Here is a 17221-nt window from a genome sequence, read left to right on the forward strand (position 1 = left end):
TAACACAATTCCTAAATGCTGCACATCAAAGGGACTTTGTCATCTTAAACCTGAGACAAATTAAGTTTACATTGCCTCCCATGGGAGGGTTTGCCTCCCCAGCTGTCGGGTGTGAAGGAGACCCAGTGCAGCCTGGTGGCTTTGCTGGTGCTGTCACAGCCTGTCCCAGTGCTGAGCAGCTCATTGCCCTCTCCAGCTTGCTCCCAGAAGCACAGGTTTAAAATTCACTTCTGCTCAGGGAAGCCAGTGTTGGACACCTGAAACCCCTGGGTGCCTTTCTGCCAGCAGCAGAGCTGGCAGGAGCAGTGAGCCCCAGGAAGGAGGCAGCAGCCCTCCCCAGCACTCTGCTCTTGCATTTGTTGTGTTTGCACGTTGTACCTGCAAGGGAGCTGCTCCCTGCTGTTGGCTGCTCCAGCAGCCTGAGCTCAGCTCTGAGCAGGGCTGGACACTGCACAAACACAAAACAAATCCAGACCCCTGCTTTGAGCCACTCCAGCTGAGCCACGTGAGGGACAGAGGTGAGGAGAAGGGACACAACAGGCAAATGTGCTTTTCTCCCCCTGGGAGCCAGATGATTTATTTCCTGGCTTTTTTTCATCACTCAGAGATGTGGAATAGCATCCTGCAATCACAGGCAGTGCCCACAGCTGGGATTGCCTGTCTCTGCTACACACCCTGTGAAACAAGGGAATTACCAGCCTGGCTCCACGGGCAGCCACAGCAGCACCTGCATTTGCCTGCTGAGATGCATTTCTGTCCTTCTCGAGCTTTTTACTGAGCATTACACTCAGGCTGTGTAAGGAGAAACCTCCCACTGCTGGTCATCTTCTAAGGATCCCCTGTTCCTTTGTGCCTAACCCTAACTGAACCCTGCCTCTCCTTTTGCTCCTTGTCCCCTATTTACTACTCAGCACTGCATTGCATCTTCAGCTTTTTTTCCCCACCCCTCTTTAGCCTTCGTGATCGATTCTGTCTACACCGAGATGAAAGTTGGTTAATAAGAATATAAAATAGCTGAAAGGCTTTGCAAAAGCTGAGTCTGAGATTAAATAGAAGCAGGTGTTTTTCCTGGATGCCTTGTGTGTGACAGTAGGAGGGGCAGACAGTTTCTCTGATTATCCCGTGTTGTTTTTTCCCTACAGCACAATGCAGCCATTGGCTGGTCTCTGGTTTTTAACTGGAAAATTGTGCTTGCTGGGCTTTGTGTGTATTTGGGGTTTTGTTTCACTGCTCGTCCTTGCCACATCTGCTCCCTCCATCGATTCTGCCCCAGTGAGGAGGAGTGAGGGTGTGGCTGGAGGTGTCACCCCCATCACATGGAGTCAAAATTATCCCAGGAATCACAGGCTGAGGAAGAAAGGGTGAAAAATATATCCTAGTATTGATTCTGCCACCCACTCCTTTCTAAACAATGGTTTGCAGTCACATTTTACCATTCCAAAAATCCATTTTCCCCTCTCCAGCAGCTGTGTGGAGGAGTGGGAGTCAGCAGGTAGATCTGTCCAGAGAAATGTGCATTTGGGTTTCTGGGGTGATCCTTTTGACCCCTGTGCCAGCACATCTGCCCATGGAGCTCTCCTGCCTGCACCGAGGGAAAAGGGAAACTGATTAAGTAGCAAGTGCTTGAATGAAATGGGATTCATTTGCTTATATCCCCCTCCTCTCTGCCATTCCCAGAGACTTCAGACTCCATTCTGCACGATGAAACGTGCCCACATTAATCCAAACATTTAACCTTAGAGTTCATGTCAGTCTTTTCACATTTTCTCCTTCAGGTTTCACCATGATTTCTCGTATTTGCAGTATTTCAACTTGTACTTTCAACTCTTCTGTTTATATTAAAGGTCTCACAAATTAATTTGGGTTATTTCTGGCCACTGCTCCTTCGTTCCTTTGGACACAGAAGAATTGCAGCTGATTTTTCAATAATTTTTCCAGCGCATCCTAAAGAACCTGGAAACAACAGGGGAAATAAGGAAATCAGGACTATATTTTATATATTTCAAGCTGTTTGCAAGCTCAGAGCTGATAATAATGTACTGCAGGCGAGGAAATCTGCTTTGGAGCAATTTTGGTTTCTCTGCACCACCTTGTATCTAGCCCCACCAGCTGCTTCTAAAACTTGTACTTCAGCTGCCATAATCTTATCATTAAAGGTGGATTTAGGGTTTAAGAGCCGATGAACAAACCCTTTTTCCTTGCAGCCAGGGGCTGGGAGATGACTCTGCACTTCAGGTGCAAGCTCAGCTTTACTCCAGCTCAGAGCTAATCCCAGTAGAGGAGGGCTGGTGCCACGACCCGCAGCAGCTCCTGTGGGGAATGCAGCTCTTGCCTTTTCTCTTCAGCTGCTGCTTCCTGACTTCTCAAATCCCTTCCCTGTCGCTGGTTTTGTTCCCTACCCTTGCAGTGGTTAACAGGAGGAAAAAAACTGAGTTTGACCACATCCATGAGAATGTCAAGCATTTAGACTTTATTGGTTTAGAAGCTTACTAAATTTAAACAGAAGCATTAACATGGCCTTAGGCTCTCTTGACAGTTATAAACTCTTCCTTGGGGGGATTTCTGTAATGCTTTCTAATCAGCTTAAGGAGTTAATTAAACAGCTGTCACTTAGCTGCTTAATTCTGAGACTTGATGCTAAATAAGATTTGAAATTAGTTATGCATGACTGAAGCATGGATCCTCTGATATGAGCAAGATGGCTGCTAGTTGAACAGGAGGCAAATCTCGGTCTTTTTTAGCTAAATAGTGAAAAGATTCAAGGTGGGACCTTGGATTAATGCTCTACATGCTGATTAATAGAAAACACATGAAAAAGAAGAAAATAGAGAAGGTTAAGGAATGTGGAATGGGAGGGGTTTTCAGGCAGCTGTTCAGTCTCCTTTGTGCATGCTCTGGACATCAGGAGATTTCAGGGGTCACTTTATTCTCTTCCTGATTGCACTCTGTACATAACCCAGAAGCCAAAATACCTATTGGAACCCGAGAGGAACATTCCTGATTTTTGAAATTCGACTTTTAGCCTGCAAAGATATATTCCACTGCTGTAATGAAGAATGTCTCTGGAGATCTGCTGTGCTTCTAGAACGTGAGTTACAGTGTCATGGGCAGCTTTTAATCTTCTTTTCCCTGTGGACTGTAGTAGGACAAGCACTTCTCCTCCTGCAGGGTGTGGTGGGTGGGAGGATGCACTTCGCTGCAAGAGGAAAGCAACAGTAGATTTAATTGGTGATGAAGGCAGAGAGTTCAATGCAGTGGTAAATGTGGTTTGACAGGATGCAGTGCAAGGGGCTGATGAGCATTTCCAGCCAGGCTCAGACCAAACTGCCATGGAGTTCTGAGGGTCAGCAGGGACCCCCTTGTGTCCCCGGTTGTGAGGGGAGCTCAGCAGCTGGATCAGAGCTAGGCATGAGTTAGTGATGCATTGGCTTCTTTCAGAAGTTAGATATATACATATGCACACACAAACATTAGGAAATGCTATCTGTGTATACACAGACAACAGAAACAGAAATTTGGAAAGATTTATAAAGATATTGTAAAATCCTTTTTTTCACCCTAGGAAAGATAAGGCAAAAGATGTCTGAAGGGAAATTAAATTTCAGGGAAGCTACCTATTAAAATTGAAAAAACCTAATAGGTATTCACTTCTGCATTTCAACTTAAATTGATGCTTACTGTGTACATCTTCTGAATATGTTTCTGCTGCAGGGCTTAATATGCTCAGTTATTTAATATGAATCTCTTCAGTAAGCAAAGAACACTCGCTCTAGCATCTTCTTTAAGGTATTACTATTTATTTACCGTGGTAGCGATTTCAGAATAAAGATTACCCGGTCTTCCATTTCTATTACATGCAGAGACATGTTTTTCTCTGATTATTTCATTTTATTGTTGGAGGGGCTCAGTGTAAGTGAATTATAGAGATATGCTGTGTTAATAGTTAGAGAAAGTTCAGCACCTTTTTAATAGCTGCTGAGGAAATCAACTTTTACCAATGAGACTGTTCGGCTGTAGCTTTGCAAAAGCATAACTATTCCCATCCCGAGGAGCCCTGAAATATTATCTCCTGTAATCTATGTTAGTTATAGATAAAGAACATAATGTTTCTTCAGGAGATTCCTTTTTCACTCAAGCAGCAAAAAGCAACAGTTATAAATTAGTAACTCTTTAGATTTATGGCTTTTACATGCCGAGGCTCTGCACTCTAAATCTCAGCGTGGCTACATAACTATCATGTTTGTTCCCTCAGAATGAAGTCATTTCCACACGGGGGGTGTTCAGCCCTTGCTGGCTGTTGCACAGGTGCTGCAGGAGCGTTTCTCCGTGCCCTGCAGCGTGAGCTGCTCCAGGTGCTGTTCCTCTGTGCTCAGGGTGGGGTGCAGAGCAGAGCCTGCAGGAGCATCCTCTTGTGCAGGAACAGAAGCTTCTGCAGGCAGAGCACCCGGCCCAGGGCTGCCAGGGCAGGACAGCCCAGGGCCACCCGGTGCCACCCAGTGCCACCCAGTGCCAGCCCAGTGCCACCCAGTGCCACCCAGTGCCACCCAGTGCCACCCAGTGCCAGCCCAGTGCCACCCAGTGCCACCCAGTGCCACCCAGGGCCTCCCAGTGCCTCCCCAGGGCCAGCCCAGTGCCACCCAGGGCCTCCCAGTGCCACCCAGTGCCACCCAGTGTCGGCCCAGGGCCTCCCGGTGCCACCCAGTGCCACCCAGTGCCACCCAGTGCCACCCAGTGCCACCCAGGGACAGCCCAGGGCCACCCAGTGCCAGCCCAGTGCCACCCAGTGCCACCCAGGGCCTCCCAGTGCTTGCCCAGTGCCAGCCCAGGGCCACCCAGTGCCAGCCCAGTGTCACCCCAGTGCCAGCCCAGTGCCTCCTAGTTCCAGCCCAGTGCCGCCCAATGGCAGCCCAGTGTCACCCCAGTGTCACCCCATTTTCAGCCCATTTTCAGCCCAGTGCCAGCGCAGTGCCAGCCCTGTGCCAGCTGGGCTGAGCACAGCGCTGCTGGCTGCAGCCTCCTGCGGGGCAGGGCAGGGAAGGGCAGGGCAGGGCAGGGAAGGGCAGGGCAGGGAAGGGCAGGGAAGGGCAGGGAAGGGCAGGGCAGGGCAGGGCAGGGCAGGGCAGGGAAGGGCAGGGCAGGGCAGGGCAGGGCAGGGCAGGGCAGGGCAGGGAAGGGCAGGGCAGGGCAGGGCAGGGCAGGGCAGGGCAGGGCAGGGAAGGGCAGGGCAGGGCAGGGAGGGCAGGGCAGGGAAGGGAAGGGCAGGGCAGGGCAGGGAAGGGCAGGGAAGGGCAGGGAAGGGCAGGGGAGGGCAGGGCAGGGCAGGGAAGGGCAGGGCAGCATCCCCAGCCAGGGCAGGAAGGGCTGCTCTGGGAGGCACTCCGTGTTCAGAGTATCCAAAGCCAGCCCTGCAAAACTCGGAGCCTCAGAAGGAATTCATGGAGCTTCTGAGAATCACTCGCAGTTACCGGCTCTTACCAGGGGAAATTCCATTTGCCTTTGGAAAGCAGAGCTCATTAATCAAAGGCTGGCTTATTAAAGTTCCCTTTGCTTTATAAAATCATTGCGAGGGTCACACTAATGGATCCAGGGGAGGGAGGGAGCTGTGGCTGCCTGGGGGAGCAGCTCTTTGCAGCTCAGTACGAGGTGTGAGCAGCTTGGTAGGTGCTGTGGCCTCCAGCAGTCCCAGAGAAATGAGATTCGTGCCCAAGTGCTCGCAGAACGCTGCCAGCAGGGCCTGACACCAGCTCTGTGATTGCAGCGGGTGCTAACAGCGCTGCGCTGTCAGCTGGCCCCCTCTGCAGCTCTGCAGAGCCTACAGGGAGCAGCGAAAGCTTCTGAGGAACCTGGCTGCAGAGCCCAGATGTGGGAAAACCACAGAACCTGGAAACTTCATTGCAAACCTGAGAGCTCCTTGCCTGAGCTGTTCTGCACTGAGAACAAACTCAGTGTGCTCAAGACAGACCTGACTGTATGGGCAGATACTCTCACCCTTGGATGAATTGTCATTTTAAAATATCTCAAGGGCTTTTGCGCTGAAGGAGGGAGAGGATTTTCTTCTCAAGTTCTCTTTTTGTGAAATCCTCTTTCTCCCTTCCCTAAAGATCACGGTGAGGATGGGGCAACCTTAGCAAAGCAGATATCAAGTGACCAGGAGGGGTTTTTTTCTTTCTTTAAGTATTGCTTTGGGTCTGAATAAAGTGTGTCTGTTTCTTTAAATAAGATGAAAAGGTTTTTTTGATGTTAATACTTTAGAGGAGAAAAATCTCAGCTTCTCCCCTTTAGCCCAAGAGGCAGTAGGAGCAGCCATCATCTTCTAGTAACTGGGTTCCAATCCCCACTCTCTTGTCTTGCAGGAGTAAAATCAGGTCAGTCTCAGAGCTCATAGTGGGAGCTATTTAGATAATGAGAATTTAGCACTTGGGGGGCTTTGGGAGCCTTTGTTACACAAGAGGCAGCTGAAATCAAGAGCCTCTTGTTCTACAGGATGGTCCCAGCTTCACAGGCACAGCTCTGAAAGGCTCAGAGACCTTTCCAGAAATGAGCAGGATCTTGCACTTCGGGCTGGGAGGACTGGGGCAGCAATTTGTGCTCAGAGTGTCGTGGCAGAGATCAGGCAGTCTGTGGTGCCAGACAGAGGTGACACCCAGGTGACAAAGCACTGCTTAGTCTGATGCTCTTCAGGTAATCAGAACTCAGCACTTGTAGAGAAGAACTGGTGAATCAAACGGGAGGAACGTGTTTTGCAACAGGCACTGGTCACCACAGAGCTCGTTTTGTTTGCTGAGCCCAGGCCCTCCCAGCATCCCTCCTCTGTCTGAGAGAGGCTGGGTTTGCACAAACCTCTTCAGAAGGTAAAGAAAGAGGTGTGGGGAGGTGCTTGCCTACCAAGAGCCTGGATAAATCCTAGAAAACGGGAGAGGCTCTGATCCCACTGAGTCCTGTGGTGCAGTCATTTGCCCAGGACCCAAAGCTGACTCTGATTCCCCTGGAGGCAGAGCAAGGGAAGCCACGGTGCCTGTCAGGAGAGGCAGTGCCACTGCTCCACAGCCTCTGGGCCCTGAGCTTGCCCAGTCTGCATCCCCAAGGGCAGCTCAAACGCTGGCCCTGAGCTGTGCCTGGCCAGCCTGGTGTGCAGGCAGAGGGGCACTCGTGGCACAGAACGTCCTACAGTGTTGGTAGGAAACCTTTCAGAAAAGGGGCCAAGCAGCAAGACTTGAGAGGTGAAAATCCAGATGAGCATGTGTTGCTATTGGACATGAAATGAGTGCACAGAGCTTGGGAAGTTCAAAAGAGAAAAAGACCCAGTTTTATTCAAACATCTGGTATTTGTAGAATTCCAAAGGTGACCGTGGGTTGGAGGATGGAATTACCACCTCTCCAACCACACTGGTCCAAAGATCAATCAATTATTTCTCTCTTCCTACAGAGAAATATGGAAACTATTCTATTTCTACATGAAACTGTATGGGAACTCTGACTCTCAAACATGTAAACATTATCAGAAGGCTAAAGAAGTTTTATGAGAACTTTAAAACTTTTCAAAATAACTATAAAAGAAAACTTAACACTTTTAAAAATGCTGCTCAGGCTGGAGGTGTCACTGCTGCCACGTCCAGCTGTCTGTCCCTGAGCTGCAGGGTCACTCTGGGTGGCTGCTCTGTTCCTCAGGGAGCCCCAGCAGTTAGGGCAGGACAGATGCCTCCACAGCCCTGAATCCCAGCTGGGAGCTGGGCCAGGGCTGCAGGGAGGAAACCTGCCCGTGCTGCCTGCTGCACTTGGAACAGCTCCTGGCACAGCCATGAGGAGTTGCAGCTGAGTCTGGGCGTACCAATGCATTAATTGCAGAATATGTACACTAAGTGGCCTCTTGCTTTCTTTTCTCTTAGGAAGCAGAGATCCTGAACACAGCTATCCTCACTGGGAAGACAGTGGCTGTCCCTGTCAAGGTGGTTTCTGTGGAAGATGATGGGACTGTGACAGATCTTGTGGACTCTGTGGAATGCAGATCATCAGATGAAGACGTCATTAAGGTAGGATCAGGCTGCTCCTTGCACAGAGCCCTGCAGAGCAGTGCTGTTCTCTAATGGAACAAGTTCTTTCATTTTCTGACTGCTCTCCTGCTGGAACACCAAGATTTATTATTGCTGTTATTGCTGCATAGCTCGCTCCAGTGAAGCAACAAACCAAACACAAAATCACAATTTTCCCTCCTGCTCGTCGAACACGTGGGACTGTCTGACACTTCCTCTTTGGAAGCGTTTCCAGGGCTGTCTCTCCCTGTGCCTCTCCAGTTCCACGGGCTGTGTGGCTGCAGCAGAGTGCTGCTGCTCTCTGGTGTGGCTCAGGGTGTGCCAGTGCCAGGGCAGAGCTCACAGGAGTGCCTGCAAGTTCCTTTTTGGCCCTGCAATGGGAGGGTCACACTGGAGCCTCAGGGTAATCCGTGCTGCTTGGAGGCTTTCAGCAAGTACCAGTGTTACCACTAAAATCGTGTAAGGAATCAGTCCTGCAGATTTCTATCTGCTTATGAATGGTGAAGAGGAAGGAGCTGCTCAGCAGTGGTGATGGTGGCAGATGAGGCACAGAGGATTCCAGCATGGTGACACAAAAGTTGCCTTGTCTGCAGCAGCTTTTATCTTTCCACAAACTCCTCTGTGGCTGCCACTCGAGAAGAGGAAACAAGAGATGCAGCTACAAATGAAAGTTAAAATTGATTTTTTTATTGTTTTTTTTTTTATAACCAGCACGTCCCAGAACGGTTACAAACCCTCCAGGCCACGCTCCCAGGAGTGAATGGGAAATGGGATAACAGCCATTCCCAGCAGCTGGGAGCGTGGCCTGGAGGGTTTGTAACCGTTCTGGGACGTGCTGGTTATAAAAAAAAAAAAACAATAAAAAATTCAATTTCAACTTCCTGGGGCCCTGGCCCTGCCCAGAGCTGCCTGGAGCTCGCTGAGGGTTCTGCTCTGCCCTGGCTCCTCTGGCTTTGGGCTCCAGCAGCTCAGGCTTGTGTGCAGCTCCAAAGCCTCCCGAGCACCAGCAGCTAAAAACACCCCTGCTGGTGGGCATGTTCTGCCTCTGTGGGCACAGACGGGTACTTACTGCCATCTGGGAGGTTGGAGACATACCCACACGTCTGGTGGCTGCCTGTCACAGAGCCACTGACAGCTCGGGCAGAATGGGTGAAGAATAGAGCTGGGCAGAGGTGGAAATGGTTTCTCCTGAGCTATCTGTTCTGACAGAAAAGGAAATAATTGCAATTTCTATGCTCATTGGACTTGTTTTAAATAATTCCTTCATGGTAATTTCTTATGCATGAGATGAACCCCAGCAATTTCAAAGTTTAGTATTTTTAATGCTTCCCTGTTAGAATCTTCTCAGTGTTCCTACTTAGCTGATTAGCCCTGTGTTGGTATTTTCTGATTAAACATGTCTTTCTGGCTGTATTATTAGGAACCTTTGGGGTTTGGGGGTTTTTCTGTTCTGTGAAGCCCTTTTGGATCTGGTAAATCTGCCAAATATAGCAAACTGTTGGACTTCATGTAGTTTAAAAACAGAAGGAAATTATTTGTCCTTATGTTGTAGGAATTAATGAACTAAGTCCTTGCTAGCTCACTCATCTTCTATTTATTTTTTTTTTTTGGTGAATTGGAAAAAAAAAAAGATTTTGAAAGGAAATACATCATTTGGAAGGGATGTAAAAAAGCAGTTGTGCTTTCAGATGTTTTGGTGGTTGCCTGTAAGGACATGAACAAGCAGTCAGTGCTGTGTGTGGTGTATTCACACAGCCACACCACTAACAGTGGTGTCACTGACAGCCCGTGCCACAGCAGGCTGCCAGCAGCAGCAGTGATCAGGACATCCTGCAGCAGCAGAGAGGTCTCTGCACAGCCAAAATGAGTTGCCATTTTGAAGTGAGCTCTTAATTGAAAATGTGTCTCGAGTTGCCAGTTTACCTGCTCTGGTTCAGAGCAAGCCTTGTTCACAGGCATCTAATGAAGATAAAAATATATAATTACTGGCCAGCCTTCAGCATGCAGCTGTAATTAGAGTTTCTGTTCTCTGGGCATTAGAGTGGGGAATAGAAAATGGAAGAAAAACCTGCTTAAGATGCCCACTGAAATAGAAAGATTAAGATTACCTTTCTTTGGGTCTTTACTGTTGCTGTTTCTCAGCACATCTGTCAAGTAGCATCTCACAGATTGATTATGTCTTCGTGGCTTAGCTTTTATTCCTGGTTTTTTGGTGTTGACTAATGATGAGGTTAAGCTCATTTTCCTTGCAGAATGAGGGTACCTCATTCTTCTTTTCATTTCAAGGTCCACATTTATTACTCACTTCTTTCATCTGAGACTTCAAAGAACTTTAAAGAGCTGGTCCAAACTTTGCACTGACTCTTTTTGTGCCAAATTGCACCTACCTGAACGTGGTTGAATATGTCAGAGCAGAATTTAGTCCATTGAAACAATATTTTTTTGGACAAATGATTATCAGAAATGATTTGGTCCAGCATGAGAGAATAACCACACCAGAAAATGGAGGTGTGTTACAGACTCTGTTTCACTAATGAGGACTGTGAGACACAGAAAAGTTAAGGTGTAAATTTCAAAGTGCTGTCAAGTGTTGACCATTTGTAGAGTAAAACTCCTACTGAACTCATGGGAAAAAAGAGAGATTTTTGAGCAGACTTTATTTTTGCTGAATTATTAGTAAGGAGTAAACTCTCAAGATTATTTTAATCAGGAATAAGGAGAGAAGAAAAATCAGCTTCTTTTAATCTTTCATTTTGAAAAGACATTTCTGTTTCCAAATGGCCATTTTTTTCAAGGCTCAACAAAGCCTGGAAGTTTCCAAAGCAACACTTTCCAGTGCTCTGGGTTTTCAGTTTGACGAGTTAATTGAAAATCTGCATTTCACTTACCCTGAAACGAATACTCCTTTTTGTTCATTTTGTTTGATCAGACACCTGAAAGTTGCCAGAAGTCACACGGTGCTGGAGCCAGCACTGGGAGCAGGATTCAGCTCCTCTGCCCCTTTTCTGTGCTGTACTGTGCATTTCCTAGAGGACTGCATTTGAAATCTGTGTGTTAGCCAAACCTGTGTGCTTTTCCACCAGAACCCCTGCAGCTGATTTCTCCTGAGCCCCTGGGGCTGTGCCAGGGCTGCCAGGGAGCCTGGGGGGCTTGCCTGGATGGATGACAAGAAGCTGCCGGGCTCGGGGACTGGAAGGGGGTTGTGGTTGCTGCTGGCATCCCTGGCACAGCCTGGGCACTGCCCCAGAGCCCTGCAGGGTGTCCAGCGTGGCCTTCTCTGGGAATTCCCATTCACAGAGTCCCAGAATTCCAGAATCACACAATCCCAAAATCCCAGAATCACACAATCCCAGAATCCCAGAATCCCAGAATTCCAGAATCCCAGAATCACACAATCCCAGAATCCCAGAATCCCAGAATCCCAGAATCACACAGAATCCCAGAATCGCAGAATCCCAGAATCCCAGAATTCCAGAATCCTAGAATCACACAATCCCAGAATCCCACAGAATCACACAATCCCAGAATTCAAGAATCCTAGAGTCACAGAATCCCAGAATTCCAGAATCACACAATCCCAGAATCCCAGAATCCCACAGGATCCCAGAATTCCAGAATCCCAGAATCCCAGAATTCCAGAATCCTAGAGTCACACAATCCCAGAATTCCAGAATCACACAATCCCAGAATCACACAGAATCCCAGAATTCCAGAATCACAGAATCACAGTATGCCAGAATCACAGAACTCACAGAATCACTGGGTTGGAAGAGACCTTCAAGATCGAGTCCAGCCCAGCCCCAGCACCTCAGCTGAACCCTGGCACCCAGTGCCACACCCAGGCTTTGTTAAACACACCCAGGGATGGTGACTGCACCACCTCCCCGGGCAGAACATTCCAGAACTTTATCACCTTTCTGTAAAAACCGTTTTGCTATACCCGAGCTGTATTTCCTTCCCTTGGTGCAGCTCTCCCAGAGCTGTCCAGCCCGCCGTGGCTGTGGGGGCTGGCCTGGCACTTGTCCTCTGCAGGGTCTGGTGGCCCTGGCTGTGCTGGGCAGGGCTGCTGACCCCCCTGCTCCCCACAGCTCCACATGGGCACTCACTCCTGGTCCAGGGAAGGGCTGGCAGCTGCTCTGCTCTGACACTTCGGAGTGGATTGGATGGGAGAGCATCACACTTGGCAATTTGTAAAATATTACTGCAGGCTAATAAATCTTTCACTAACACTTAGTGTGGTTTTATCAGTGGTAAAATAACATCTTTTTAATCATGTGACAGACTTAGGGAAGCTGAAGTGTCAGAGCACTTAAAGTAGCCTGAAGCAGACAGTGTTTTAAAGCATGAAACTTTTAACAGCTGTTCCTTTTCTTCCTTACACTGGTGCACTTCGGGGAGAAGTTGAATTCTTCTAAAGTCGCTGGAGTGACAGAGTGAGAAATCAAAGGGAGAAGAGAATGGAGTCAGGATGTTGTCTGCTCCTCGTCCAGCACTGGCAGCTGCAGTGCTGTGGATCTCAGGGCTGTGCTCCAGGGCAGCCCTGGACATTCCTCTTGCAGCACATTCCTGGGTCCCTGTGTGATCTTGTTGAGCCAGGGACAGGCAAAATGACTCGTATGGTTTTAGAAAGTAAAATGAGCATTTATTCAAAAGCACTTCTCTCTTTTATAGAGAACATTGTGAACATTCATTCCATTGGTCCTAAAGTAAAACCATTTCACCTGATTGGCACACTGGGCTCAGGTCAGTGTGGTAGAACAGATCTATAAACAATATGAACAGAATGCAAGAGAATGGATTATTTACATTCCTCCCGGGCTTTTCCCCAGGCTTAGCCTGGCAGAAATCTTTCTCCTTTTCTCTCTGGCTGAACTGAGAATATCCACACCTGTGGTCACACAGGTGTTCAGCTGGAAGGGCAGAGGTGTGAGCTCCCCGTGGGGGCACTGCAAAGGTGCACAGAGCCCTCAGAGCAGGGCTGGGAGGAGAGATCCCGGTGCTCCATCAGCTCTGAGCAGGCTGGCAGTGAGATCAGTGCTCACCCCGGGCTTGCTGCAGGGAGAAGGACAGCAGAGAGGGATCATCCTGCCCGGGGCCAGGGCAGAGTGGGAAGGGCCAGGAGCAGCAAGCCCTTGTTTGAGGAGCAGTGATCTGTCAAACTGGCTAACCAGGATGTGCAATATTTTATATACATAATACAGAACATAACTGATGAATCTGTGCCTTGAGAGATCTCCAGTGGAGATCAAGTTTGTGCCGTGATTTTACATTATATAAAGGGATTTCTCCCCCCAGCTGAGCAGCCTTATTCCATCCCCAAAAATTTTTGATCCATCTTGGAGACAACCTTGATTTAAGTCAGCAAATGTATGTTTTTATTTTCTGCAATGTCTAAACATTTCATTTTGATAGAAAATGATGAAATCATGTCTTGTCATTTCAACCCCATTTCAGTATTCCTGACATGGGAATCCATCTGACCTTTTCACCTTAGGATGGAGCAACTTTAAAAATGAAAATGCTTTTTCTGCTCTGCTCTAGGAACACAAGACAAACTCAGAAAAATGCACTGTCAAAGCTAAGAGTTGTAATAATAACTGTAGAGTTCAGCTCATGTGCTGCTGGTGTTGCTTATAAAGGCAGAAGGCACAATTTTAATCTCTCTCTGGTATGAAAAACAGACATGGCAAAGATGAATTCTGAATGTGGAACCAATACAACAGACTTGCACCTCCCAGGAATTGTCTGGAACTCACCTAAAGCTGTTGAAGTTACTGGATTTGTCTCTTTCATATTCTGCCAATTCATCATTCTGATGTGAATCTTGGGAAGTACCGAGGTTTCTGTGGTGTTATTTGCCTTTTTGTAATCATCCATACTGAAAACCCCAGTGGGACTGCCACAGTCGCTGTTGCCTGTTCCTTTATATTTTTGAAAGGCTGTAAGCTTATAAGGTAAAAAACTTCTCTGTAATGGAAAAAAAAAAATCCAAATAATTTCTGAATTGAGGCTTCTTCAGAATTCTGCAGAAGATACCCAGGAATCTGGGGTTTTTGTGCTTCATGGGAAAAAATACGTGTTCTTGTAGAGCCAGGATGATAACCTCTTTCTGTGGGTATTTCTCTTCCTTTATAGGGAGCCATATGCCTATATCCATAAAAAGGAAGGGAATATCTAAAGGAGATCCAAACAGTAGTGCCAAGGGGCTCCCAGTGAGCAAATGTAACCATTAGCTGCCCCAGCAGGGGCTGATGAACGTCCCCAGTGTGCTGAGCCACGCCTGGGGTGCAGTTCTGAGGCTGCTTAAAGCTCACACGGAGCTGCCATCCCTGGCTCTGCTGCCCAGCAGTGCAGCTGAGTGAAAATTAATCCTTTTTTGGTTTTTTTGGAATGAGCTGTCTGCCTGCTCAGCTCCCTGCTCCCTGGCTGAGCTCGTCTGGGATGCTCGCAGTGCCAGCACTGGGGAAGGAGTGACTCTGGAGCAGGAGCCAGCAGCAGGAACAGCAGGAATCACTCCTGGGAGGTGCCAGGAGTGCCTCTTTCTGCTCTGTGTTTTATCTGCATGCCACCCAGGCTTTGCACGGGCATTCCCTTGTGTGCCATCCTTATCCTGACCACATTCCCTCCCTGGAAGGCGGATCCCATCCCTGTGCATCCCCTCAGGGAGTGCTCAGGAAGGAGGGTGAGGCTGTTCCAGGTGCCTCAGCTGTTTGTGAGTGTCAGGTGTGCAGTGGGAGACGCCCCTGTGGCAGTGTCCAAACCCCTGTGTTGTTATTGGACATGAAATGAGTGCACAGACCTTGGGAAGTTCAAAGGAGAGAAAGACCCAGTTTTATTCAAACATCTGGTGTTTATACAATTCCAAAGGTGACCGTGGGTTGGAGGATGGAATTACCACCTCTCCAACCACACTGGTCCAAAGATCAATCAGTCATTTCTCTCCACCCCCAGGGAAATATGTAAACTATTCTATTTCTACATGAAATTGTGTGGGAACTCTGACTCTCAAATATGTGAACATTATCAGAAGGCTGAAGAAGTTTTATGAGAACTTTAACACTTTTCAAAAGAACTATAAAAGAAAACTTAACACTTTCAAAAATCAGGACAACACCCCTGGACTTGCAAAGGCCACGCAGGGGTTTTCAGCTGCTTCCCAGCCCCACCTCATGGCACACTGAACCTAGCTGTGGGCAATGCTCCATCATCTCCAAGAGAAGAGATTTGTGGTGTATCTCTAGAGCAAACGTGCTGGGGGAGGAAGGAGCAGACAGGGAGTGCCCTGCTCCCTTCCCTGGGCCGGGGCTGCAGAGCAGCATGTGATGTCACCCTGAGAGGAACGAGGGCTAACCTGGGCTCAGACCATCCCCTAACACCTGTCCCCAAAACAGGAGCTTGTGTGAGTGACTATAAACCACCATTCTTCCTCCTGAGAAGTTCCCAGTGTGTTCAGCAGCTCCAGTGCCCGTCTGCCTCTCTCTCTGAGGAGGTGAGGCATTTATTTATAGCTGCTGGTGCCAGCTCTGAGCCACCCTCCAGGTGCTGGCACAAAGCTCTGTGCTGCTTTGCCACCCCACAGTTAGAACACGGTGCCATGTAAATGACTGGCTGCTCGGCTCACTTTGGGGTTTTCACAGCCACGGAATGACTTTGCATTGCCTGCCATGCACAGGACTGGCCACACGTTGTGTTAGGTGTGCTGAAATAAAAACACACGTGACGAGATCTTTTCAGCTGATTTAAACCTGCTCAGATCCACGGACTGTGTCAGTGTTTGCTGAGGGTGAGGCTCGTGTCCTGGAGTATAGAGAAACAGAGAAATTTCTAATAGTAGAAAGTATAGTGCTGGTCAGAGCTGAGGTGTCCTGAACATCAGCTGTGGAATACTTGCAGGGTTCCCAGAGCTCTCAGAGGCAGTTGGGGGAGCCAGGGGTGATCCTGGCCATGCATCCGTGCAGGAAAAGGGGAGGCTGCGTGAGTTAGGGAGGCTGGGGTCGAAAGGCCACAATAAACCTGATTTTTAATGCTGCCCATGTTCTAATGAAGGAAGGACTCATGGTTAATGGCTAAACCTGGGATGGGATTTTAGGCGTTGCAGATTCTAGTCAGGGCTCAGCCTGCACACAGCGGGTGACACTGGATTTTCATTTCTCCCTTAACGAGAGTGGGTAACAACTGGATATCCCTGGGATGCTTTCAGAGGTGCTGCACTGACCTGTGCTGCTGTGGGCCCTGGCACGTCGCTGATCTGCTCTGTCTCAGCAGAGGCACACAGAAGGTGTGTCACGTGCTGAATTACCTCGACACACAAACAGCATTAATGCCAAATCCCCAAAGAATGCCTTGAGATGTAAAATGTAATGTAGAAGCATCGTCATTAGGGTTGTTAATAACATCCATAACCCTAACTAGGGCAGAGCACAGGCTCTCCAGAAATCACTCCTGTTAAATTAATCACAGCCCATACAAATTTCTGTCATGATAAAACATCGGTGGCTGAGTAAGGAAGGATTTAGAAATATTTTCAGATTTCTTATATAACAGAGTCCGTGCAGGTCAATTGACTGAAGATCTCTTCTCTTTTATTCGCTGTCTGGACCATTTTGCATTTCTTTTAGGATGGTGACTTTTGGCTACCCGTGTACTTCTTTTTGCAGTTATATAAAAAAAAATATGCAGTACTTACGGATTTCAAGAGAAAAGAAGGTAAAGCAGTCAAACACACCTGAAAAGTGCTCGAGATGCCAGAATGGCAGGAGTTACGTGGGGGCAGTTTATTAGCAGAAATGATTACCTGTAGCAGTTCTCGTGCTTTACACGTGGGACAGGCTCTGCTCTCCTGCCTTTCTGACACTGCCCTGGCTGCTGTATTTCTTTGTAGGACACACCAGTGCCGTTGGTTTCCCCCATCAGCTGCCCACAGAAATGCTGAACAACTCTCCTGTTTCAGCCTTGGTTTGCAGCATCGTCCTGTTGAACTGGTTATTGGATGATAAGCCTGATTTCTGAATCAATTTAGGCATTCAAATCCAATTAATTTAATTGCAAATTAGAAACCTAAGCACCTACAAAAAGTGGCTTTAATGGCTCTTCAATTTTAACTAAAAGTGTAACTGTGTATATAGAGCAGGTGGGTATTATACAAAGCTGATATTTTCTCCCAACTTAAATAATCTGTTCCTTATAATAAC

The 17221-nt window shown here is 48.1% G+C and overlaps 1 protein-coding gene across 2 annotated transcripts in view; it reads left to right on the forward strand.

The window, feature by feature from the left end:
- LOC128816506 (transmembrane protein 132D-like) overlaps positions 1–17221 on the forward strand; it is a 200982-nt gene that overhangs the window by 154510 nt on the left and 29251 nt on the right. For both annotated transcript variants that reach the window (XM_053994168.1, XM_053994169.1), the window contains one exon: positions 7887–8030. In XM_053994168.1, the coding sequence (XP_053850143.1) occupies positions 7887–8030 (144 nt within the window). The remainder of the gene's footprint in view (positions 1–7886; positions 8031–17221) is intronic.

This window comes from Vidua macroura, chromosome 18 (assembly GCF_024509145.1).
Source record: "Vidua macroura isolate BioBank_ID:100142 chromosome 18, ASM2450914v1, whole genome shotgun sequence".
In the NCBI taxonomy this organism is placed as follows: Eukaryota; Metazoa; Chordata; class Aves; order Passeriformes; family Viduidae; genus Vidua; species Vidua macroura.